Source organism: Motacilla alba, chromosome 4A (assembly GCF_015832195.1).
Source record: "Motacilla alba alba isolate MOTALB_02 chromosome 4A, Motacilla_alba_V1.0_pri, whole genome shotgun sequence".
NCBI lineage: Eukaryota > Metazoa > Chordata > Aves > Passeriformes > Motacillidae > Motacilla > Motacilla alba.
Genome location: NC_052045.1, coordinates 15,404,599 through 15,429,037, shown reverse-complemented (window position 1 = coordinate 15,429,037; position 24,439 = coordinate 15,404,599). Strand labels below are relative to the sequence as shown.

The following is a 24,439-nucleotide window of genomic DNA, read 5'->3' as shown; positions in this document are numbered from 1 at the left end:
ATCTCATGGAGAGCCTGAGCTCAGCAGGGAATTCCTGGGAGAGCTGAGAGAGAAAGAAGTGATGGTGAAACTGGTCAGATCCTTCAATTCCTAGGAGAGCTGAGAGAGAAAGAAGTAATGGTGAAACCTGGTCAGATCCTTCAGTTCCTGGGAGAGCTGAGGAAGAGAGAGAAGTGATGGTGAAACCTGGTCAGATCCTTCAATTCCTAGGAGAGCTGAGAGAGAAAGAAGTGATGGTGAAACCTGGTCAGATCCTTCAGTTCCTGGGAGAGCTGAGAGAGAAAGAAGTGATGGTGAAACCTGGTCAGATCCTTCAATTCCTAGGAGAGCTGAGAGAGAAAGAAGTGATGGTGAAACCTGGTCAGATCCTTCAGTTCCTGGGAGAGCTGAGGAAGAGAGAGAAGTGATGGTGAAACCTGGTCAAGTCCTCCCAGCCTCACCTATGTGAACACAACTCTTGCTGGCCAAAAAGGGCAGATCATAGGCAGAGAGGAACAAAACACACATGCCTGAGCTGCAAAATTCAGTTTGCAGGCACAAAGAAATGCCTTTGAGTAGGTGCCATGTTCCAGCATTCCCATATGGGAGGTTCTGCTCCACAGGATGAGAAATGTGAGGCCCAGGCCCAGCAGGGGCCCAGCAGGCTGAGCACACACCTGGAGCCATCACTGCTCTGGCAGCATGTCCAGATCTGGTTTCCACACACATCCCCACTCCCAGGAGGGACGGCTCTCTGCCCTTCTCCTTGGGGCCCATTTCCCATTCACACACAGCTCACTGGTGAGAAACCACCCTGATTCCCAGCTGAAAGCACTCCTAACCTACCTCTGCTCTCATCCTACCCTGGATTGAACCTCTTGATCTAGCTTAGTTTTTTTCTTTTTCTCTCCTTGGTAATTATAACCTTTTCAACCAAACCTGTTCACACTCACCTCCTTTCTCAGTTGGTTATTCCCTGTTTTTTAGCAACAGCTCATTTCTCTGCATTGAGAAGGGAAAAGTAAATTCCCCACTGGCCCCACATCTCTGTCCCTATTATCTCAGATAACAGAAGATGATCATCAGAAAACAGAATATTAATTCTCTAGTCATGGCCACACAAGGTGATTCAATTTATTTAAAAGCAAATTCAGCAACACACAATTAAGATTTCCTTCCTCTAACTACTCTCAAAAGTCTCTTAATATTTAGGTATATTAAATCAATTTAACATAAATACCTTTGGATTTTTCAGAGTGCCCTGAAGATAAATGCTATGTCAAAGGATTCATTTGAGAGGAAAAATGAAGGCAATATGCAACATTTATTTATTGAAAAAATATTTAGCAGCAAGGCTTTTTCAAGATAAGCAGTAGGTATTATTTTAAACAAATTAATCTTGGAAAATAAACTCTACATCATAATGATTTAGCAAACTTGCTCATGAATCTGCCAGACAGTATTAACTATCACAAGACTGGCCAGAAGCTCACAGGCTTTAAATCCTGACTCCTTCCTCTGGAATGCTCTGGGCAGGAGGGGAGGAATTTCATTAGCAAGTATCTTGTACAAAAACCTTCCTCTGGTATAGGCCTGAAATAGTGATAGTCCAAAACACAAGAAAAAGGTATTTCAGGCTGAACAGGCAACAGAAAATCTTTTCAGTCTTGTCCTAACTTAGGCAATTGTTTCTTTCCCTCGGTGCTGTGGAAAGGCTGCAAGAGCCACACGGAGCCTGATCAATCAGTCAATGCCCCACACGGTGTTTAATGGGAAGCTGGGGCTTGTTCTCATAGAGAACATTTATCTGCACCACGTTCTCAAAAACACCTGATAGCAAACCTCTCAGCAGCAAGGATGTGCTCCTTACACCAGCTGCACAGCAGCCATTCCCCTTCCCACTGCTGCTGAGAACTTCCAGAACCAGCCCCAACACACCATGCTCCTGTGAGGATGGATCCAGTGGACCTTTCCAGGCAATTTCCATAATTGTGGAGAGATTTGTGAATAAAGTATTCAAGAATCAACAATCACAGCTCTGAAAATCCCAGGCTCTGTGCACTGCTTGGGCAGGACCAAACACAGAGGCAGCCTGTGAACAAATCTCTAATCCTAGAGATTAATAATTCTTCATTTCTCACATTCTAATTCTCTCATTTATCCCTGGATAAACTGGAACTGTTGGAACCCGGGATGCTGAGAATTTTTAACTTTCTGGGCTGAAAGGCACAGACCCCCAAGAAAGCACTGCATTTGACCTGAGGCCATCCAAAATTGATTGATAGCACTGGGATTGTGGGTGTGTAGTTTGAATAGAAGTGTGTGATATCACAGGGTGGAAAACTTAAGAGTTTAAAGGTTTTTTAATATAAATAATAAATAAATACATAATGTTCATGCTTTCCTTACACACACTAAACACATTTCCGCCCTCTTATCTCCCCAGTTTTGACTCAGAAAACATTATGAGCTATTTTTAATAGCTACTGCCAAGGGAATGCTTTACCAGCTTAGTGCTTCTAGAGGACAATCCATGGCTTTGGACATTTCTGACTGAGCTGGTCCACACATTTCTCCTCCTGGGATGCAGCAGGAGCTGCCCTGTCTCCAGGGAGCTCCTGAACTGCTGAGTACTGGATGTGAAGATAAAGGTGCTACCCAGGAGTTCCTGAAGGAGCAGAGAGGAGATAATGGAATCCTACAAATGCCTCTGGAGATGAAATGGCCCCACAGGTTATTGGGGCCTGCTGGGGAAATGCAGGTGGGGGGAAGCAGCAGCTCAGCTGCAGAGGAGGAAATGCTGTGGTTTGGCCTTGACCTGAGCAAGGGAAAGGCAACAGCACAAAGCTCTTGTCTGCCACTTCCACTGTAACTGGGAGAAGAATGACTCATGGGTGACTCATGACTCCAGAAGAAATGGATCATCTTATCTCCCAATGCTTTCCTTCGAAAGAAGGACCATTCCTCACTTGTTGGCCATGAACTTCACACTGGTACCCTGAATTTTTAAGAGACTTTATTCCCCATACAAACATCTCATGAGCAGCACGTGCCTGGACATGGAGGACTTTGTCCACAGCTGGTTCCAGAAAGTTCTGTCCACAGATTAACAACTGTAACTGGATATTTTCATTTTTAACAGGCTCAGCATCTCCTATTATCATTATCCCTTCTTCTTGCCAACACTCAGTGCATGGATATTATTTCCCAACTGACTAAATTTTAACACCCATAATATGGGAAGCATAATAATTATTTGATCCATGGCTATTTTATCACAGCTTTTAAACAATAAAAGACACTACTCAGCTCCTTAGTGAAGCATGGCCCTCTTCAAATACCTTGCAGTGCAATTGAGCTCAAGAAAATGCAGGTGCTCATCTGTCGCCCTGATTTTTTAAGATTTTTTAAGCCTTCTGATGTTTACATTCTTGTAACGATTTTTGTTACACACTTTATGTAAATAACTTATTGTTTTGCATTCTTTTATGGAGGCAGAGAAATTTGATGGACTGTTGGTTTGTCCAGCGTCATTGGAGAGGTGGCACTGTCACCCTCCAATCCACTGTCACTTCTAGAAATCTGTAAATGTTAGAGTCAGAAATTAAATAGTCCCTTTTTACCTTAAAAAGAGCAGTGTGCACGTTGTGTAATTTCGTGTCCTCTAATAACACTCATCAGGCCTACAGCAGACAAGGCCCAACCCGTGTTTTAAGAGGCTTTTTCTGCACACGTACAAGAGGATAGAAATTGAGAGAGCACAGAGGCCATGAAGGGATGCTGCTGGTGTGCTCTGCCAGGTGCAGCAGCCATGCTCAGACAGGAACCTGCTGCTCCTCACACCATTTTGTCCAGCACAGTTCTGTCCTTTCCCCAGCATATCCATGGAGCCAAAGAGAAGGTGAGGTTAAGGAAAGCAGCTGTGAGGCTGAGGAGGGAAATGGATTGTTCCACCAGCCTGGTGTAAGCACTGCGGGGCAGGAGGACAAAGCAGATCCATGCACCAAAATGGAGATTTATCTGCTGCAGAAGCTGAGAGGAGCTCTGGCTTTGTGAGGACAGGAATGCTGCTCCTGCTCCTGGTTATCTCTGAGGATTGTGAGTTCAATCCTCCCACGGGGCCCCACCAAATGTCGGTTCCTTAACTTCTTTTCTGCCTCTGTCAAGGTTGGCATTGAAGCGCTCGAGATGGTGTTTGGTGTTCAGACTCAAATGTTTATCATTTCTTATCTATATCACAGTCCTACAAGCTCTGAGTTCTACAGCATTCTTCTAACAAGCTAACTATCTTTCTCTACTAATGGCTAGCTATCTCTCTCTACAAGGTCTTTTAAGGCTAAACTATCCAATTAAGAAATGACACCTAAATTATTTTCACTTTTAACCCAATATCTAATCACTCATGTCCCGCAGTGCAGACCTTTTGATCCAATTGCACAAAACCACCCAAACCCATGGAGAAGAAAGTGAAGAAGAACAACCTGCCTCCGCCCTAAAACCTTCAACTTGCCTTATATATATTGCTATATTCTAAACACTTAAACCCTAAGTTTTCCACCCTGTGATATCACACACTTCTATTCCAACTCCACACCCATAATCCCAGTGCTATCAATCAATTTTGGGAGCCTTCTCCACAGCCTCAGGTCAAATGCAGTGCTCTCTTGGGGGTCTGTGCCTTTCAGCCCAGAAAGTTAAAAATTGTCAGCATCCAGGGTTCCAACAGTTATCCAGGGATAAATGAGAGAATTAGAATGTGAGAAATGAAGAATTATTAATCTCTAGGATTAGAGATTTGTTCACAGGTTTGTTCACAGGCTGCCTCTGTTTGTTTGGTCCTGTGTATTATCCTGCCCATGGCTCAGCCAGGGCTGCTCTGCACTGGCCAGTTCTGAATGTCACACAAGATTATTTCTTGTAGTTAAATCAGGCAAGACCAAGGAAATACAGAAACCCCAAAAAAGACTCTCAAAACCTTATCAATGGGGAAAGGCCAAAGAAATGGAGCTGTTTGATCTAGAAAGGCCGTAACTAAAAAAGAATGTGCTCTAGATATTCCAGTACGTGAAAGCTGCTCCTTTTTTAAGGAGGCTGGTGATCAGTTATTCTGCATTTTGATTGTGGCTTGGCTTAATTTACCACAAAGGAGAACAGGATTAGAAACGTGGGGAAAAAAATGCTTCTCACTAGAAGAGTAGTTAAACCCTAGAACAGACAAAATAGGGAAGTCTTGGGACGGCATTCCTGGGGGATTTTCAAAAGAAGGTTAGACAAACATCCATCAGAGATGATCTGAGTGTGCTTATTCCTGCAGAGGGAATAGCTGTTCTCCCGGGGTGCTCCCCAGCTCTGCAGCTGGATGGTGTGAGAGGAGGTGCCAGATGGAGCAGGGCTGGGAGCAGGTAGGATGAGCAGGACCTGGGGCAGTGTGGGGCCAGCAGCAGGAGCAGCAGTGGCACAGACCTGCAGCTTCTGCAGAACATCCAGCCTGCCTGCCTGTCTCTAAAGGAAATTGATGCATCTGGGTCATTTGCACTTATTTGTCTAAATATGATCTTTTTTTACCCTACAGCTTCTACGATTTCCTTTTCTTCCCCTCGCTGAGGTTAATTAAGCTCTTCTGAATAATGCTCTGCAGTCTGTTCACGTAATCTGTACTGAGGATTCACAGGGAAAAGATGAAGCCAAAAAAAAGTGGTTTGACAGGAGCACAAAGCAAAGTTCTGACACGTTACATAAGCCCCCACAGCTCTGTTCTCCGGGTGCTGGGCTGGGCTTTGTGGCCATGCTCGGGGCTGGCCCTGCCTTTGGACCTGCCTGTGCCACCCCCTCTGCTCCCACCCCCACCACTGGAAGGACTGTATGTAACTGTGCTGGGAAGGACATAAGTCTCCTTTGTGGCCATCATGAGGAAAGCAAGGCTGAGCTTTATCAGAAAACCTGGACACTGGGATGGGCTCCCACAACGAATTATGCTCCTGTTGGAGTGGATTTAGACACCTGCAGGAAGGATTGCACCTGTAAAACACTGTTCAGTAGCTCTTTGAATCCTACTTGTCTTCTGTACTATCACTCCTGCTCTTTAGTTTTCATCTCTAACTTTCTTCTGCCCCACTAGTCCAGAGCACAGCTCCTTGTGCCAGTGGGAGAGGAAAGGTCAAACCCCGCTGGGACACTCCAGGGGAAAAAGAACAATAATGACAAGGAGGGCAATCTGCAGTCACCAGTGCAAAATGGCATCACCAAAAGCCATTCAGGGGTTTCAGCAGCACAGGGCACCCAAGAAGGAAACGAGCTCCTGAGAGGACCTGGCCTGGTCCCAGAGCTTCATCCCATGTCTGCAGCATTCCAGGAGTTTCATATTCCCCCATTAACTCCTGAGTGTGTGGTGTACAGGGGTAGATGGGGAGGCCTCAGGCAAGGGTTTGGATTTAGGATGGTGCCTTTTCTCAGGAGCTGTGGTTTACTCTGTGCTAGGTCACACTCGGCTTCCCATGCGTAAAACAAATCATCCGTGAAGCACAAATGGGGAAAGAGCCATTTCCAGCCTGAGTCATTAGATCCTTCTCAGGAGCTGACAGGACAGGAGATGCCAGCCACAGAATCATCCATTACAAGTTCCTCACTGCATATGTAGGTTATTGGTGCTCCCGTTTATCAAACCCTGCATATCCCAGTGGCAAAGGAGTCTCAGAATGACTGGAGGAGGAATTATGTGCTCTGAGGGCATGGATGCAGCCAGGCCCTGTGAGGGCAGCTCCTGGGACTCCGGGTGAAATGACATTTCTCCCTCAGCTCTTCCCCATCTCTACCGTGGGATAATGACATTTATTTATTGTACAGATCAATGGGGAGCTCTAAGTAATCAGTGGGAAACACACTGGAGGGATCTGATGGTGGATCTCCAACAGCTCAAAGCTGTGTGGGAACAGCTCAGCATCTCCCATGCCTTGGGATCAGAGCTGACAGAGCCAAGGGAGGCAGAGGAGGCCTGTGGGCAGCACAGTACAGCCCCTCCAGCCCTGAGAAGCACAGGGAGGAGGAGCAACAGGCAACATGGTGGCTCTTCCAACAGGGATCATCACTCCATCCCCATCAGCTTTACAGAACATCAGCAGTGCCCTGGAGCCATGAGGGACATCCCTGTCTGGGGGCAGGGAGGGCATTGTCCTGCTCGGCCCTGGACTGAGGTGGCCTCACCCCCAGTGCTGGGGCAGTTTTGGGTACAACAATATGAAAAAGACATTTAGCCATTGGAGAGCATCCAAAGGAGGCTACAAGGATGGGGAAGGCTCTGGAGGGGCCTGGAGGAGCAGCTGAGGGCACTTGGTTTGTTCAGCTGGAGGAGACTGAGGGGAGACCTCAGTGAGGTCTTTGACATCCTCCCAAGGGGCAGCAGAGGGGCAGCTCTGATCTCTTCACTTGTGACCAGTGACCACCCAGGGGATGGCCTGGAGCTGTGCCAGGGCAGGTTTAGGCTGGAGATCAGGAAATCTTCTTCCCCCAGAGGGTGCTGGCACTGCCCAGGCTCCCCAGGGAATGGGCACGGCCCCAAGGCTGCCAGAGTGTTTGGACCCCACTCCCAGGGATGCCCAGGGTGGGGTTGTTGGGGGGTCTGGGCAGAGATGAAAAGCAGCAATCCCTGCAGATCACCTCAGCAGAGATGGGTGTCCCCAGTGTCCAGGGGAGAACAGCCAGCCAAGGATGAGGCTGGACACAGACCCACGCTGGCCAGCCCTGCCCTTGGGGAGCAGCTGCCATGGAACAGGTGAGGACCAGTGAACAGTTGGTGCTGGAATTAGGCAAAGACTAAACCAGGGCTCCCAGCAACTGCACCCAAACACCAGCTCATGCTTTGGGAAAGGCAGAGGTCGGGAAGAGGCCGAGTTGCCTTTTGCACTGAGTTGTGGGTGGGTCTCAGACCCCTCTCTGTGATTTCCCACTGCTCTGGGCACTGACTGCAGAGCAGAGGAGCAGAGTTTTCCAGCGTACTCCTGAAATTTGTCCTGATTTTCTTGCTAGCCTGCTCTGTCTCTTCTCTCTGCCCAGCCTGCCGTGAGCAATGAGAGCGTGGCACGCTGCCACTTTGCCATGTCTTTGGGTATCTTTAGTCATGAAGGCTTGCAACATTCTTTGACTTTTAAAAAAAGATTCCAAGCCCACATTTTTAAAGTCTAATTTACCTTACAGAGACCCTCTGACGAAAGCAGTCTGGCCTGCTTTTCACGAGCACCAAGGGGACAGTTTTCTGTAGCATTTGTACATTTAATTTAACCCTACAGTGGCTGAGTGCTCAGATGGGACAGTAACAGTGACACATGGTGGAACTCAGTGCAGCACCACACTGGGACTCTCAGTCCAAATGAGATCCTAAACCTCAATGAACCCTTTGGGGTATTTTTGTCCTAAATATTCTTGATATCAGAAAATAAATCCAAGCCCTGCTAAGAGTTTGGATGCCAGAGCCTGTGAGCTTTGCTCTGAGCCCTCAGACACAGCAGCTGGGCTGAGGGAAATGGGGTCTGCTCAGCCCAGCCAGGAACGAGCTAAAGAACAGATCCTATCAAGGACAGGGGGATGTCACCACCACCTCCCCAAAACCCTCTCAGCCACTCACTTCCCACTCCAAACCTGCCAGGAGTGCCCCTGGGGAGCCGAGCTGCCGGCTCTCTGTTCCAGTAACTCCTCCTGCTCAAGGCCAGGGGAGGGGAGGTCGGCACATCTCTGCCCAGTCATTCAGCACATCCCTGCCCAGTCATTCAGCACATCTCTGCCCAGTCCTTCAGCACATCCCTGCCCAGTTATTCAGCACATCCCTGCCCAGTCATTCAGCACATCCCTGCCCAGTTATTCAGCACATCCCTGCCCAGTTATTCAGCACTGTCTGGCTCCTGACTGGGGAGGAGACGTTGGACTCATCCTCGGCAGCCCCGTGGAGCTGCATGGTGCAATCCAAGAGGGGAGGGCTGGGGCTGAGAGCATTTGTGTGGCTCTGCTATTTTGACTCCATGGATTCAGTGGAACAGCACTGGCATTCTGGTGCCTTCTTCCACCCTTGTTCAATCCCTTTGGCTGCAGAGCAGCCCGGCGAGGGCGAGGGCCTTTCCCAAGGACTGATGGCAGGAGGAGATGTGTAGGAATGTGCCCCCTGTTGATGGAGTGACCAAATTATCCTTTGTCTCCTTAAAAAGGAAAAAAGCCCAGACGTTTCTCTCCTCAGCTGGGTAAAAAGACACCTCATAGGACCTGGGGGACTTCACCTCAAACTTAAGGATAGCCAATTGGACAGGAGCCAAAAAGTCTCGCCTAAGCAATTCACTAGAAAAAGAAGAGAACAAAGGAACTAATGGCTTTGGTGAGGTGTTTTACCAGGAGCAAGAGCCTCTTGTGCCCGGCTTGGTTTTTCTCTGTAAAGAGCTTTGTTATTTTGCCTTTTATTAAAACTTTTCTGTTTACAACACTACCACAGAAGCCATCCTGCTGGTTTTATGCCATCTGAGGTAGCTGAGTGTCTTGGGTGTGATACAGATCTCCAAGAGCTTATGAGACCTGGCTGGAGGAGACCCCTATATCAGAGATGGGAAACCCTTGTGCAGCCACATCACTGCTCTGCTGGCCTCCCCAGCTGCTCCCAGGGGCTTCACATGCTGCTGATGGAAGGCCAAAGGTTTGCCTGTGGGCCAAATCTACACCCACTGCAATTCCAGGAGGTGTAAGTGTGGCACAGAGTGTTTTGCAGAGCATCCTGCAAATCTGTATGGTCACAGGAGGCTAAAAACAAAGACTGGATGTGGCAGTCAGTGCCATGGTTTAGTGGAGGTGTTGGGGCATGGGTTGGACTAGATGATCTTTAAGGTCTCTTCCAACGCAGTCATTATGTGAATTCTGTAAACCTGATCCCTGCCCAAACAACCACACAGAGGTGGAGAACTCCAAACTCAGACCTTTCTGGAGTTAGCACTCTTCCTGCAGGCTCCTCCAGTCCCTCTGGATCCTGCTCTTCCCTCTCTGCTCCCCCCAGGCAGTGGAAGGGCAGCAGGTTCCAGGTCAGTCCCTGTGACACTGTGACATGAGGCCCTGGGCCATTGTGTCATGGGCCCCTGTGACACTGCTCAGGGCACGTCACCTGCACAGCCCTGCAAAGGCTCACCCAACATTCCAGCCTGTGGGACCATTCACAGGAATGTTTTCTTCCCTGAGTACCCCTGCCTGAAAGCTGCAGTGCTGTTTCATAATTGGTTTTAATTGCTGGACTTGCCTTCCTTGGCTGGCCAAGGGACTGGTGAAGCATCCAAATTCCCTTCCATGCCCTGCTGTCCCACAGGAACCTCCTGCCTGCAGACAGCACCAGCTGGGCAAGAGCACAGGGGTCTGGCAGCAGGGCTGGGGAAACACTGCTCTCTAAATTCTTTTCACACTTTGTGGCCAAGCCACTGTGTTCTCTTTGGTCGTCTCCATGCCCACCTCATGGAATCATGGAATGTCCTGGGTTGGAAGGGACCCACAAGGATCCTCAGAGCCCAACTCCTGGCCCTGCACAGGACACCCCAGGAATCACCCCAGCTCCAGCAGCAGGCTCTGCCTGTCAGGGCAGCACTGAGTCTCTCCTGAACTGCTGCAACCCAGCCTGACCCATTTCCCCACCACTGCAGGCTGGGCCCAGGCCTGACCCAAAAGGTGGCATTTTGTGGAGATCTGTGTTACTGGGCAAAAAAGAGAAGAGCTGGGAGGTGCTGATGAAGTAAAAAACCCACTTAAAGTAATAAGAACTGTCCCAGGGCCGCTGTGTGTTTGCAAACAAGATTTTTGGCTGCTCCCATAGGCCCTCTTTAGCCTGTAATAAAAGCAGGGCCGTTGTTTTGGTGCAAAGATCACCCCGGTGTTTCCAACAGAAGCTACGTGGGAGCTAAACCTTCTTCCACTGAAAGGACTCAGAAATGTCTCTTTTATCTTCCCATTTGGAAACCTGGAGTGCAATGGAGTCTGACAGGATTATTTTATTTACTCCATCTCCTGTAGCACCGCTATTTCTGCCTGGCTGTCTGGCTACTGCTATTAAACTGCTCTCATTTTGCTTCCCATCCAACCTGCTTTGCTCAGGCAGCTCAAGGGAAGACAGCAACAGCAATAAACCACAAGCTGGAGCTTGCATTGCCTCCTGATTACAAGAGACAAATAAAAAGCACAAATGAAAACTAAATGTGTTTCATGCAGTCACTGATCTTTCTTCGCTGTCAGAAAACACTAAACACGGGGCCCCATCAAGGACTGCTCAGCTATTGGTGAAAGAAAAGTGGAATTTAGAGCAGTAACTCTGTTAACCCTTCCTACTTCGCACTGTCATTCCCAGCCTCATGCCACAGTGCCCTGGAGCCCATTGGGGAATTCAAATTATTACCCAGAACAGAAAAAAGAAGATCCTCATCTGCTAAGAACCTCGAGCATCCCCAAAGTGATCATAATTAATGCTGTGTGTCACAGGCCTGGATGTTAAGTACCATGATTTGCAAATCTAAAGCATCTCGGTGTCAAACTCTCTCAACTTCAGGGTGATAAGGAAAGTGGACCCTGTGCCTTTAAGGCAACATCTTTTAGTGTTACCATCATCCAGGATTGCCTTCATTTCTTGGTAATTACGGCCAGCATCCCAGAATAGGCTTTTTTGTCCTGATTATACACATATGGCAAGGCACACTGAGGCACTGCTTGTTCCTGCCCAGCCTATTCCCTTCTGCCTTCCCAACAGGCAGCTCTGAATTAGGGTGTCCAACCAGCTCTTTGGAAAAGGCACCACCGTGTCCTCATGCCCACGGCACTGTCCCAGCCTGTGGCTCAGCAAACATTCACTGGGGGAGTTTCACATTGATCCAACAGCTGAAAGTCACCTGGTTTTGCAAGGAAAACCTGGATCCTGAGCTCTCCCAGTGGCTCTGGATCAGGAACTGCTGCATCCAAACTGGTGTTTCAGCATTCAGTTTGTGGAACCCTGGAGTAGCTGACAAGGCCATTTCATCTGATCAAACTCCTCACGGCCTGGCACCAGGACAGCATTTGGGGTGATCTTAGGAAGGGACCAATGGCAAAATCTAAGCCAAAGAGACTTATCTGCAAAGCTTGGAAACTATTTTTGTGAAAATTATCCCACACAAGTTACTCTGCAAGGTGTTTGCCAGCAGGGAGAGGTGCCTGCCACAGTGTCAGCTTCTCCACTTGCTGCAGCCCTTGGAAACTTTAGTGCAGCTTTTCTGCTTGGAAGAAAGACTTCAGTACCCCCACAGTGGTGGAAATAACATCTGCCAAGCACATCAGAGTGCAGCCCTGGGTAATCACTCATTTCCCAAGCCAGGTCTCTGTGTGAAGGCATGCTGGTCATGGAAATGCATTCAGGAATTCCCAGCCTTGCAGCAGGTGTCAAAAGCAGGCAACAACCAGGTGATAATGCCAGGAACATTCACCCTGAGAGTTATCCCCCCTCACAGAAATGCCCTGGCCAGGTGTCCAACAAAAAAAGGCCCTGAAACCTTGAAACATTTTCAGACACTGAGAGAAAGGGGTGGCAAAGCCTCTGGAGAGCAGGACCCGAGCAGAGCAGATGGGCTTTGTCTGGAAATGCGTTCCCTGCTGCTGAAAGCAGGCAGCTGGACACTGGAAATACCTGCACAGCCAACAGTGTTCCTCTCCCAGGGAACACTGGATGGGCCAGCAGGGAGAACCCTCATCTCCCACTGCATGAACTGTGAGCAGGAACCTGCAGGGTGAGCCCACAGGGGAAAAGGTTTGGAGGCAATGGAGCTCACTGGGAGTGCCAGCAGCAGAATTGTCGCAGAGCTCTGGGACAGTTTGATATCAAACTCTGTCACACCAGAACTCCTGTATCACCTCCCCAGCCACAGGATTCATCTGAATTACCAGGGGATGCAAACACCTGCACAGGTGGGGAAGGAGAGGAGGATGTGCAGGTAACTGCAGTGAAGATCTGCAGGAGAGAGGGATCCTGTCTGAAGTATGTGTTTGCCTTCTAAAGCCACTCAGGATATCTCCCATGCCTTCATCAAACGGAAACCTCAGTGGCATATTTAAATAAGGAATTAGCTCCTTATTTCTAGTAAAAATCTCTTTGGGCCAACAAAGAGATAAAAATCACCATAATATTTTTTTGAAAAGTATTTTCATATAGACTGTGTCATGAGGAGGGATGTGTCATACCTATTAATTTATTACACCTGAAGAAAACCCACAAATGCAGATTTTCTGAAGATTCACTGAGATGTGCCATCCTAAGTGGTTCCAAAGCTGCTCTCAGGGTGTGTGTGGATCATATTCCACCCCTCAGTTTTAGAGCAGGGGATAAGGAAGGCCGGCCCCAGCTTCCCAAACCTCGAGGTAAATGGTGCCTCCCTGAGGGGCCCAAGCTCTGAAGCAGAGCTGATCCTGCCTCTTGGGATCTGTCAGGGGGGTCAAGACAGCACAGAGCACACACCACCCACATTTATTTATATATGGGATGTGTGGTCCTAAAATGGAGCTAAAACTCCCCTGAACTCCAGACTTGCACACTCATTCTGAATAAAGGAAAGTGTGATCAGGATGGGAGAGCCCAGCTGGAACTTCATCTCCCCTCCTACCCCAAGGCTGAAAAGCAGCAGCTGCAGTTTGATGCTGGAAACAGACACAGAGGCAGAGCTGCAGTGAGGTCTGAGCCCTGTGCCCGCAGGGTCAGCAGAGGGGCTGCCCCTGTGCCCTGTCACCCCAGAGCTGGGTGGGCACACACAGCCACGAGGCCTTGGCAGGTCCTGACACAGAGCCAGTGGTGCTGCCAGGAAGGCCCAGACCCCCTCACAACCCACAGGGGGCTTCCATGCAGCACCTCCACACCTCCCAAAATCCCTTTTCCATGCAGAAGGAAGGAGGACAGTGAAACACTGGCACTGGCTGAACTCTGATGAACCCTGCTGGTCCCCAGCAGCCTGCTGTGAACTGCTGACCACCCTCCACTTGTGCTGATGACCACAGGAATCCCAGCCCTGATTTTCCTGGAGTTAAGGGAATGCTTAATATCTCTCTGGACCAGACACAGTACAAGCCAGACTGGATGCTGCCTTCTGAGTTGGAAATTCAGGGTCACAGTCAAAGAGCAGGAGGTCAGCACAAAGGAGGAAAGCAGCTGCGCCCTCCAGGCTCACTGCAGCTCTCACTGCTGCTCCGTGGCTGCTCCTGTTCAGGGCTGGGCCAGGAGGGAAAGGCTCAGCAATGAGGGGGGGGAAACAAGCACAGGCACTCCAGAAGGCAGAATTTCAGTCAACCATGACTCAGGAGAAGAAAGTGCCACCCACTGCAGTGCCCGGGCCACGGAGGGGACAGTGATGCCACGCTGAGTCAGGAGCCACCCACATCCCCACCCTCGCCCTTCCCACGGTGGCAGGGCCTCCTTGGAGGGTGCCAGGCTCAGCCTGTCCTGAGCCCAGGAGCTGTGACAGGAACACAGCCCTGTGCTGTCCCAGGGATATGCCCCTGCACAGTTTTGTGTGGCTGCAGGGAGTGACAGCAAATCCTGATCTGTCACAGCCAGCACTGAGGAGCTCTGTCCCTTTGTGTCCCACAGGCGTGGTGGCAGTGAGCTGGGGTCACCTCAGTGGGACACCAGAGCTGCTGCTGGACAGTTTCTGTGGATCACAGCTCACCTGCTGCTATTAACACCACAGCACACCAGCACCAGCATCCTGCATTGCCCTCCCTCCTCCTCCATGGCTCCCTCCAGGGAAGGGCCCCATAAAACCCAGCACAGCAGAGACAGGAGGATGAGGCTTGAAAAGGCTCTCCCCAAGCACCAGCACAGACACCCAGCACAGCCTGGCTGCTGCTCATCACCATCTCAATGCAGCAATTGGGCTGTCAGCCCCAGTGCCAGGTTTTGTAGTTCATACAGGAATTGCAGGGCTATCTAATCCCAGATCATACACTGCAGCCAAAACCTAAAACGAGAAGGGAGGCAACGAGCCAAACCAGGGGCACACGAGATAAAGGCATGAAAAGAGCAAGTGGAGGCTGGATTTGCTATGAGCACAAAAATCCCTGTATCATAGAGAGCTCCCCACCCTGAGCATGCAGATTGTCCTTCCTCAGGGCTCTCCACATCCTCTTCTGCACGTGCAGCCAACAGCCACCGTGCCCTGAAAACCACTTTGGACTGGCAAGCCTGCCCACAGCATGCCCTTAGCTGTGTCCTTACCTTCTTGCAGAGAACCATCTGGTGATCAAAGAGAAAGAAAACTCGCTGCTGGTTCCGTCCATAAGGCTGGTAAATCCAGGACATCTCTCCCGTGTAGATCAGCTCCGAGCTGCGGTCCAAGATATCGTCTCCCTGGAGGGCACAGGGAACGAGCCTGAGTCAACTGCACTGACAAGTTTGTCTTTGCACGATGGGCAGAAGCAGCAATTTGGTAAGATTTTGGCCCTTCTGCAGCTCTCAAAGCCACCCCATCTGATTTCAGACTGGAAACTGGAATGGGGGATAATCCGGGAGGAAGGGGAATAAATGAAGGAGGTGTGCATGCTTGAAACATGGTCACTACAGCTCACACTGCAATGGGGAAAGAGCTGCCCCCGACACTGACCCCACTCCCCTCTCCAGATAGTCCCAATCCCTTGGATCTTGCTGCAGGTGCAGGTGCATCAGGAAAACAAAGCCCCTTCCTCCTCAAAGCCCATCCCAGAGGCACTTTGAATTCAGGGCACCAAATTCCCTGCATGCTCTCCCTTCAGAAGAGCACCCCAAAGCACTTCCCCTCCTGAAATCTCCAGCCAGCTACAAAAGCCTGGGACACACTGGGGCAGCCATTCCCCATCTCTGAGGCTTCCAGAACTCAGACCTCTGGATTGCTGCCTCTCTTCTCACTCATCTAGGGACTGCCAGTCCCTTCTCCCACAGCTCATTAGAGCTCCCCACCTCTAAAATCCTGTCAGGACCACCCTGGCTCCTGTGGCAGCCCTGGGCCCCCCCAGCTGGCCAGGCCTTCCTGCTGGCTGCCAGAGTGCCCTCACCCTTCCCTGCCTCCGGCTAACGCTTGTTTTCCTCTCCGAGTTTTTTTTAAGGATTCATGAGCAGATGGTCTTGAAAACACAGTGCTCTCTCTCCCACTCTCTGAGAGAACAAATGCAGTCACCCTCCACTAATTGGAATGAGCCGGACTTTTAAAAAAGTTAATTAAAATCTATTTATTAAAAATGGGTGAATTCACCACCACCTGCCCTGTGGGCATCTCGGCAGAGCACCACGGAAGGAGGCGGGATGGCTGCAGCTGAAAGGTAAGGCAGCACTCAGGAGCAGCACTCAGGAGCAGCACTCAGGAACTCAGGAGCAAGACAGAGAAGAGCTTTTTTTTTTTTTTTTTTTTTTCTTTTTGGCTGTGAACTACTGCAGTTCTGGCTTTGATGCCAAGCTGGAATCGGTTTCTGGGCCGAGAGCATCCCAAAAATCCCAGCAAACAGCTTGTCGAGGTTCAGCCAGCTATGGGGGGCACCTAGCTAGACACACACTTCTGGTGCTGCTTGCACTTGCAGGTGCCAAGGCAGCCAGGAGTCTCCCCCCTCCTGGTTCCATGGTGAGGATTTCAAACTGCTGCTCAGGTAAATGTGTAATTAACCTCTCAGCATTGATTGGGAGCGACTGCCTGTGTCCCCGGGCCCTGTGACAGCAGCAGCTTCATTAAGTCACTGCATCACCAAGCTGCAGCACAGACTTCCAAATCGCCTTAGCCAGGGCTTTATCCACCTCCCTGCCTGACTCCTGTGCCTGTGCTGCCCCAGGGGCTCACGAGGGATGTCTTCCCAGGGACACAGAGGGTCAGTGCCCACAGGGATGGGCTGTGATCACCCAGTGCCTCAGCAGGGTCGCACTTCAGCCTGGCCAGAGCCCGGGGACCGAGTGCTGCTGCCACAGCTCAGGGGGACATGAGCCCCAGAACAAGAAGCCTCTGAAGAAAACACACCAGCCCCAGCAACTGTGAGATTTCCTGGCTACACATGAGCTTACATGAAGAAGATTCCCACAAGCCTATGGATGGGAGCTTTAGGAGAGGGGGCGAGCTTAGGAGAGGCTGGCTGCTAAAAATAGAAAGCCAGCTTTGTCTTTTACTCCTGTGGTAGCATCTGAAGCCTGAGGACACACAGAGGGCTCTGTAAACACTTCTACTTGATTAGCTGAATCCAAACTGTGTAGTCCCTGCAAGCAACATAACCCAAAAACATCCAGATCCGAAATGATGGGATTTGTATTGCATTTCTTATGTGGGGAAAACAATTTCTATATCCAGTCTCTAGGCCAGAAATAGCTGATTCCCACTTGGGGTGAGCAAATTGGGAAATACAGATTGCACAGAGTTTGGGACTGGCACGTGGCTGTCAGGAGCAGCATGCCCATGGTCCTGCCCTGCTCCTCCAGCCTGGGCTGCTGTGCCAATTCCCACAGCAGAGCCTCAGGGCACAAACTCTGAATCTCCGAACCTCCAAAGGCTTTTTTGTCCTGACACAGTTGTACCTCTCTGAAGAGCACAAATTGTGTTCTCCTGGTCCCCACTGAGGGGCTCAGGGGGCAGCTGCAGGGTGGGGGCAAAGAGGGACACTGGCTTTTCAGCTCCACTGCCACGGTGGATCCCCAGCACGCTTCGATCCCTGCTCCAGGCAGATTCCCCAAATGTCTGTCCCAGTCCCACACCTCCAAATTTATACAGAGCCAGGAAAAAATTCCCTTTTTCTTCTCCATTTTTTTCCAACTCCCACAGAGGCTGGATCATCTGTATCCTTCTGTAAGTTAAGACAAACTCTGCTGAAAAAGGAAGAGGCTGAACTTTTAGTTGCTCTGAACTGGCAGACGTTCAGCAGAGTGGCCAAGAGAAGCCCTGACTCCTGACACCTTTTCCAACCTGACTTTTGTCCCATAAGCCTCCAAAAAAACCCTCAGCCCTCCTCAGATGCATCCAGGGTTTTCAGTGCACATCCTGCAGCATCCAGAGGGCAGCCAAGGAAAGCTGACTCCTCTCTCCACGCCGTGCCAGGCAGAGCCCCAGTCCCTGTGTGCAGCAACGGGAGCAGAAGGCCCCAGCTCTGGGCTGGATGTCAGCTCCCTCGAGCCCTCAGTGACACACTGAGTCCCCAGGCCACTCCTGACTGTGACAGCTCAGGGTCAGCTCTGCTGCTGCTGCTGCTGCCTGGGAAGATGTGGAGATCCCCAGCTCCCCGTGCTGCTGCACTGCCCGTGCTCTGTGATGGGAGCTGGCAGGAACCACAGAGCTTTAAGAGTGTCATGAAATAAATGGGAACACCAGGGTACCAAGGCAGGGCTGGCACTGAGAGCTGCTGCCCCTCCCAGACACTTCCCTGAGCTCGGGAATGCCCAGAGCCCACCGGAGCTGCCCCCTGCCCCCAGCCCACCCTGGCACGGCCCCGTGCTGGGCACCAGGAGGGCATTTGTGCCCTTTCCAGCTCCCAGGGAGCCAAGCAGGGCTCTCTCGTGCCTGACACTGCTGTTCTGCAATTAGAGACTGACAGGCTGATTAGCACCCGGGGCTACACTGAGATCACAAAAAGGAACGCCAGCGAAATGTTGTCCTTTTCAACAAGCTCAGTTTTGATACCTTCTGTTGCTGGGGGGAACAAAATAAAAGAAGGAGAAAAAAGAAGGCTCCATTTCAGTCCCTGCCGTGGTTTCTTCTCCCAGGAGGATTTCTCATCAGAGATTTCTCATTTCTCTCTCACTTTGGTGGTTCCAGGGAGCTTCCTTTCATGGCACTCTTGGATTCACTAATGCAGTATCAGGCTGAGGCCAGTGATTATAGATTACATAATTAAGGGCAGCAAGTCTTGATTTAAAGGACCCGTAAATAACAGGAATGAGAAGAAATTTAAAAGGACAATGCTCATTAAATTTCTCATATATATATATATATATATATATATATTTCTCCCTTCATGGAAATTTAATACTCTTGGAAGCTGCCATAGTGGCAACCCATGAAAATCTTTGGCACAAAATATCTAAATATCTACACAAACCAAAGTAATCTGTTTAAAAAGCAAAATCAAACCCATCCAGGATGACGAGCAAGGCTCTGTCCTCTGCCAAACCTGGTTAACTGACCCTGTTGGATCAGGGACCTCGACAGATCTCCTCGCAGGAAATGAGAGCAAATTTTTCTCCCTCCTGTGAGAAAAAACTGGGCTGAAAGGGAGGAAAGTGTTGCTGGAGAGATGGAGAGGGAGCCTGAACTGCTGCAGTGATTGCTGCTTCATTTTGTTTTGATGCAGTTCAAGAGCTGTGTGAAAAGGCATAAAATTGAGCAATTCCAGGTGTGCTGAGGCACAGACCTGTTTTCCATCCCCACATCATCTGTACAGGGCACTCGGGGAGGCTGTGCTGAGCCCTGCCCATGGGAACAGAGCCCAGATCTGCCTAGGAGCAGAGCCCAGAGAGCTGGGCACAGTGGCACAGGTGGCACAGGTGGCACAGGACTCCTCGGGCTCACAGGATCCATCTGGGGGGCGAGAGAGAGGGACCAGGAGCAGAGGGGAAGGCAGAGATGTGCCTCTGAGGGGTGTAAATACAGCCCTGGGGCCGGCAAGGACTTGGAAATGATGATGGGCTTCGTGGAAATCTCTTTTAATCCTGCTCTGTGTGTGGAGCTATTCCCACTGAGCTTTGAGGGCTGGAGCTCCCTCAGAGGGCAGGAACAGGGAAGGGAGAGAGCAGCAAAGGCTGCCCAGGATGCTCTGGCTGCCCCCTTTGAAGGCAGCTCTGGGTGGTGGTTTGCCTTGCTGCCTTTAAATGTCACGGCTCTGATCTGAGGGTGTGTCACTGCAAGCAAGGGGACGATGCTGAGCGGGGAAAATGGAGCTGGAACATCAGGGAACACTTCAGAACTGAAGGGCACTGAAAGGGCTCGGAGGGAGGTGGTGGAAGCCCCAAATTCTGAGCCATTACCAGCTCAAAGGACTGGGGACTGGTGTGGGCAGCACCTCTCTGGGTCTGTTTATACGCTGGGAATTCAGGTTACAAAATAAATAAGTGAGTCACACGTGGCAGCAGACCAAGCCAGGCTTCTCACTCAAGCCCACACTGCCACAAATGCCACAGGAACTCATCTCAGAGTAACTGGGATTATTCCTGATTTACAGCAGCCAGTGAGATCAGAATCTTCCCTTACAATTCTGCTCAGTCATTCCTTGTCTAAAGGTGCCAAATCTACCAGTAATTCCTTAAGACTTCAGGCCTGGCTGTTTCCTGTGCCAGGCCACCCTTTCCTGGTCCCACTGGCAATTTAAACAATCATATCCTGCTTGCAGGATTTCTTGGGGAAAACCTCCTGCTTTGCTTAACTCAAGGATATTTGTAGTTTTCAAATACTCACCCTGAAATTCACCACCATGAGGCCACACATGTATTAAATTTTTATGCCATGGAGGGATAAAAATGATTCCTAAAAAATGGGATTCAGTAAAATCCCTCTGTTTAAACCAGCTTGGACACACCCTGACTTTTCCTATTTGTTTTAGGATCAGCATTCCCAACACCACCTCTCCTTGCAAGAAACTGTGCACACCATTTTATATACGAGAACATTTCAGATATTCTCTCACTTAGTATTTTTCGTTTGGTTGGGAATTTTTCCTTCTTCTTTGAAGAATCTTCTTCCACCATCTCCTGACAAAATATGGGTAAATTTAGAAACGAAAACGCAACTTCAGAGCAGAGAACCAGCATCATCAGTCTCAAGATGCTGAGGAAAAACAGACATTCCTCCAAATGAAATATCTCCACGTGCTGCACCATTCAGCCACTGAAATCATTTGTGAAGTGCCAACGTGGTGGGAATTTGGGATTAGCTCTATCTTGTGCCCTGCCTGCATTTTGGGTGGAAAAAGACTGAACTGGTAATTTTTTACGCCTGGTTCCCGTTTTCTTGGGGTCAGTGCTGTTTCCAGGGGGTCTCAGGAAGGCTGTGCTGTGCCTGTGCACTGGAGCCACTGGGATGGACAGAACAGGTACAGAAAGGCCTGATTAGAGCAGAAGCAGGGCCAGGAAAGCTGGGAATTACAGCTGGGGATCCCTCTCTGCGCAGGGAACTCCACAAGACTGGACAGGCCTTGCGGCAGCACAGCACTGAGAGCAAACACCAACTGGGAGCTGATCTTCTCCTCAAACCAGAACTGTTCCTTCCCCACAGCCTGGAGAGGCTGAGGACACACACCAGGAGGTCCCTCCTGTACCCCAAAACTGCACAGAAGACAAAGCTCTGAGCCCTCAGGGCTGGGTGAGAAGCCAACCCCAATGCCGGGGACATCCCTGCAGCCTCCAAAATGGGATTTGAGGTCTGCAGTGCCTAAGGAACACCTGCACACATCTCAGCACATCCAAGCACTTCCCAAAGATCCAATCTTTTCATTTCTCCCACTCTCTTCCTGCATTACACTGTGGCTCACTCCTGGGTATTTTGGGTTTCTGTGCATCCTTCTGGCTGTTCCATGGACAGCTGTGCAGTGGGGGCTGGATCTGGTGATTCAGAACTGCTTTAGAGGAAAGAATCAAGCAGTGAAATCCTCGGCTGGGTCCAGCTCTCCTCCTCTACTTTCTCATCAAAACTCTGTGACTTTTCTTGATCCAAAATCCAGAATAAAAAGGGCAAGGAGGTTGTTTTCCTTTGACCAGGAGCTGTGTTCCCACGGGACTTCTAAGCATGCCAGCAGCAGGCTGTGCTATGTTATGAGAAGCTGAAGGATGTTGCTGCAATAATGTGCTCAAAATCTGGAATAGCTGAAAAAAGCCTGGAAGAATAATTTGGCAAGTGCCTGAGGATGGGATGGAGATAAAGAATGGGTACTGCTAAGAAGGAATGAATTATCAAGGACAGGGCTAAATAAAAATGAATTATCAACTGAGCTAATGGAAGAGAAAAAGCAACTGCTATTCCATAGATCCTGTGTGGAGGTCACCTTGGCTTCCCTCTCACACATGAATATTCACTGGCTTGGAATGGATCTGTCCTTAATCAAGATTTATTTACAGTGAGGATCTCAGAGCTCCTCACAAATGACCCCCATTAGCTCATCCTATGGCACACTCCAGGGCTGAGCATGGAGCTGATGGTCCTGTGCCTCCTGCAGAGCAGTTTCCTCATTCTGGAAATGAGTCTGCCTGGCAGTGAGAGATATTCCTGAGCAGTAAAACAATCAGACACATTGTCTGTGCTCTCTGCTCTCCCAGCCAGCCACAATCCCAGCTCTGATTGCTGCATTTATGTGTTTTATTGTGTGTTTTATCACCAGATCCAGGGTGATAAACCTCCATCCTCCATCACAGCAATGAAACTAGTTCAGCCAAGGAGGACACAGGTGATGCACCTGTATTTCTCTCCCTCTCCTCCCAGCCTTCACAGATCTTTGCCAGAAATAAAATAATTAAAGGATGAATGCCTCTTTCCCATACACTCATTTCCACAGTATGATCCCCATGACTGGAATGTGGAGTTATTTCAGACTTCACAAGTGAGGAAGCAGCAAGGCTGCTCCATCACTCTGATTATCTCCTTGCTGAACACATGGGCTGATGACAACAGCGAGAGGATTTACAAAAACGTTTGTCCTCAATCTGCTGCAAACCCCTATTTATGGATTACTTCCATACAATGATTTTTAAAAATCAGGGACGAAAAGAAAGGGAGAACATAATTTTAGTATGGCTTTTCTTCCAAACACATGGCACAAATGTAGAGACTGAAGGCCTGCTGGTGAGGAATCCTTCTGCTGACTCTGCCTTCCCTGTGCTTCTCAGCTCCTTAATTACACCATCACTACACACAGGGCTGGTTCAGAAATATCTTTAAGTGGGATGTCATTTATAAAATGCAAATAGCATCTCTAACTCTAGTTTAACAGTTTGGCTTCCAGTCATAAAGCAACCACCAGAAGGATTTTCTTCATTTTCTTAACCTCTTGCAATTTCCAGGGCTTTTTGCTATGTCTTTCCCTCCCTCCTCCCCAGTGACACGGCACAGAGGCAGAATGCACATGGGGTTTGCTCCAAGTCTCACCTACTACCAGCACTGCAATCACAAAAGTCACTCCAGGTTGCTAGTGATGAAATTGGAACTGGATTTTCTTTAGGGCACCGTTATCGTTTAAGCAGCACCCTGAGGTCACGACTGTGCCTTCTCTGCCCCAGGCTTCACCCCAAACCGTGGGGAATGAACTACAGGGTCTCAGATAACCCAAGAACAGCCTGGACTTTGCCAGGCTGCCGGGCCAGGTTTACTGTACCTCCCAGTCCAGGACAGAGGCCTGCCACTGAGCTATCTTGTCGATGTTCTCCAGCCTCCGCTTGCGCTCGTTGATCTGGAGGGTGACGTTCCTCATGACGGCGAGGGCAGCAGCCACGTACCTGTAGTCACTGGACACAGAGGGAAAGGCCATCAAAGGCAGCAGGACATGCCCAGGAGTCTGTCACAACCTCACCAGCCCAAAGGGACACGGGCAGGGGTGACCCCTCAGTGCTACAATGGGATTTTTTCATCTGGATGGTCCCAATGGAGCAGCTCGATGGAAACTGGAGCTGGGAGCCCAGTCTGGCCTCTACTAACCCAACACTGGTGAGCTCTTTACAGCCTCAAGGAGCACAGCTGAAGAGCATTCTAAAGACAGGCTGAACACTTCCACAGCCTCTGTCTTTGGGCCTGGATTCTTCTGGTTTAAAATGAACATTTAGTAAAGGGTTCATTTAGACAAAGACCAGAGCACCTTCCCAGCCACTCCCAGAGCAGTCACCCCATGGAATTCACTCTCACTGCAGATTTCAGGTGAGCAAATCAAGCAACTTTTTTTTTTTTTACCCTGCATGGCCCTGTGAGTGCAGTAACACAGAGTGAGAACAGGCTCCTGCCAGGGCCACTGAGGATGATGATCAGTCTTTTCAAAAAGTGATGCTGAAATCAATGCCATTGATTCCTGCCCTGTGCCTGCTTTTCCATTCCAAGGAGCTGTAGCGTTCATTTCCACTGGGAAGACAGGCAAGGCCAGCTGCCACAACACCACCACAATGTGTTATTAACTTAAGGGCTGCTATTGATTGCTGACTAATGAGAAAAACTGCCATCTTGGGCAGCTGCAGGGGGAATGGCTTTATTGATTATTGCTAAGGATTGTGCTGGTGACAGCTAAAAGAGGGGTGAATACTGGGAATTAGATCCCCCCTCCATGTGTTCCCAACAGGATAAATACTAAGAAACAAACACACTGTGATGTACAAAAAATATTATTTGCTCTTTTGGCATCCTTGCTCAGGTGAAATCTTGAGCTGAGTTTTCATTTTTTCTTAAATTCTTATGTTAAAATTCTAGGTGTGGTTAAAAGCAATGCCACAAACTCCAGGACAGGAGGACTGGGCCTTCAGCAAAATAAAGGAAGATAGAGGATG

The 24,439-nt window shown here is 49.6% G+C and overlaps 1 protein-coding gene across 14 annotated transcripts in view; it reads right to left on the bottom strand.

Moving 5' to 3' along the window:
• Window positions 1-24,439, bottom strand: part of ARHGEF9 (Cdc42 guanine nucleotide exchange factor 9) — a 201,356-nt gene that overhangs the window by 20,030 nt on the left and 156,887 nt on the right. For all 14 annotated transcript variants that reach the window (XM_038123210.1, XM_038123208.1, XM_038123209.1 and 11 more), the window contains 2 exons: window positions 23,287-23,416; window positions 15,209-15,340 (listed from right to left, as the gene is read on the bottom strand). In XM_038123210.1, the coding sequence (XP_037979138.1) occupies window positions 15,209-15,340; window positions 23,287-23,416 (262 nt within the window). The remainder of the gene's footprint in view (window positions 1-15,208; window positions 15,341-23,286; window positions 23,417-24,439) is intronic.